The 1,721-nt window shown below is 37.9% G+C and overlaps 1 protein-coding gene across 1 annotated transcript; it reads left to right on the top strand.

Moving 5' to 3' along the window:
- Nucleotides 1-988: 988 nt before the first annotated feature.
- LOC102196634 (synaptic vesicle 2-related protein-like) lies at nucleotides 989-1,495 on the top strand (the record flags this gene model as incomplete). The annotated part of the gene is made up of 3 exons (XM_005755903.1): nucleotides 989-1,100; nucleotides 1,215-1,296; nucleotides 1,406-1,495. Coding segments are annotated over 3 exons (284 nt in total), but the record flags the coding sequence as incomplete, so codon positions are not given.
- Between the last annotated feature and the right edge of the window lie 226 nt (nucleotides 1,496-1,721).

Below are 1,721 nucleotides of genomic sequence, written 5' to 3'. Positions count from 1 at the left end.
CGCTTCACTATATTTACTGGGCATAACATCAGTTTAGGCAGGTTGTGAAGTCTAGTTCGGCCACACAAAATAATAATTTTGTCTTTTTGAAAAAGACTGTTGCACTGTTATGTTCATTGTGAGGACTTAGACAGAGACAGGGATTATTCTCGCTTCCAGACACCACATGGGAGTGGTTCATCCTTATTCTAATTTTTCTAAATCCACAAGAGTATGTATTAAAGATAGATGAACCTACTATGACATCACTCATTTCTTAGGGAAGTCCCATTGTGAAGCTTCAAGATGGGCATTTTCTCTGTCCCCGTATTGGTGTTTTGAAACTGAATGTGAAGAGAGGAGTGAGAAACTGAGGAACACTGAACACTGGGCAATCTTTTCAAACGGCTGCAACATCTCCCTCTGTATAATCTGTGAATCTCTGAGATCCTGGACTGATATATCATAAAAATAGCGGTAAAAGCCGTCTCGACCGTACCCTGTAGTCTTCAACGGCAACGTCGCTGTTAGGCACCGCCCACATAAAAAAAGTATCCTGTATGATTAAAAGACGTGAAGCTAGCGTTTGAGCCCACAAAGTCATCAGGAAAGTGTTGACTGTGGATACAGTAAGAGTCCCTTGGCCTGTTTCCCTCTAGATTTCCATGCAACTATAAGTCTGTTTGCAACTACAGGAGGCATCCCCTGCTGGCCATTATACAGAATGCATGCTTAATACAATTCAATATCACTTTTCAGACCTCAAAGACAATCTTCAATACGCAGTCTACATACTGATAAAGCCTACTAAAGACAATGCTTTGACGTTTTTCAGTGATTTGAAGGTGGGCAGAGTATAGCATACAAACATGTACATTCTCAGAATAAAGAGAACGAGATACAAAAAAAGTGCTCTTTAAGAGAATGACTCCATCTTTCAGTGTTGAGTGCAGTCGTTGATCTTTTTTTTTTTTTTTTTTTTTTTTTTTTTTTTTGATGTTGCTTTCAGGTTTTTTAGTCGTCCTTCTACTAGTGGACTATATCGGCAGGAAGAAAAGCATGGCACTGTGTTTCCTCATGTTTTCCTTGTGTATTCTACCGTTATACGCTTGCATTGGGAGGTACGTTTGTTTTTTAATATCATAGAAACGACAGGAGCTAACCCAAACATGCTTGACATTAAAACACCCAGGCTGATTTGTAACTCTTTTTTTTTTTTTTTTAAATTAATCCAGGATAGCCCTTACCATCTTCATCTTCATTGCCAGAGCCTTCATCTCTGGTGGATACCAAGTTGTTTTTGTTTACACACCAGAAGTACGTATCACTTTTCAATTTAGCAGATTTTGTTTGTTTGTTTGTTTCTTTTTTCAGACAGGTCAAATTGGACAAACTGTACTCACTGACTTTTCTTTCTTTTGTTTAGGTGTTCCCTACAGAAAACAGAGCTTTAGCAATGGGAACGTCAAGTGCCATGGCCAGGTTGGGTGCCCTGATTACACCCTTTGTGGCACAGGTATGAAGCAGTCTCCTGTTTTTGTGTTTTTGAACAAGCTAATAAAATGTTTTCGGTAAATTTTGTCCAAATATATCTCCTAAATGAAATTCTTTTTTTCTTTTTTTTTAAGGTTTAAGATGTTAGGTTCTCTATTACATGTAACAGCAATAGTACAATGCATACATACAATGGCCATGTTGTTAAGTAAACCTATTCAGCTATTTATTGGCATAAATGTCTAATC

Source organism: Pundamilia nyererei, unplaced genomic scaffold, assembly GCF_000239375.1.
Source record: "Pundamilia nyererei isolate P.nyererei 1_Seehausen unplaced genomic scaffold, PunNye1.0 scaffold04576, whole genome shotgun sequence".
Classification (NCBI taxonomy): Eukaryota; Metazoa; Chordata; class Actinopteri; order Cichliformes; family Cichlidae; genus Pundamilia; species Pundamilia nyererei.
This window is presented reverse-complemented; position numbering and strand designations above follow the sequence as displayed.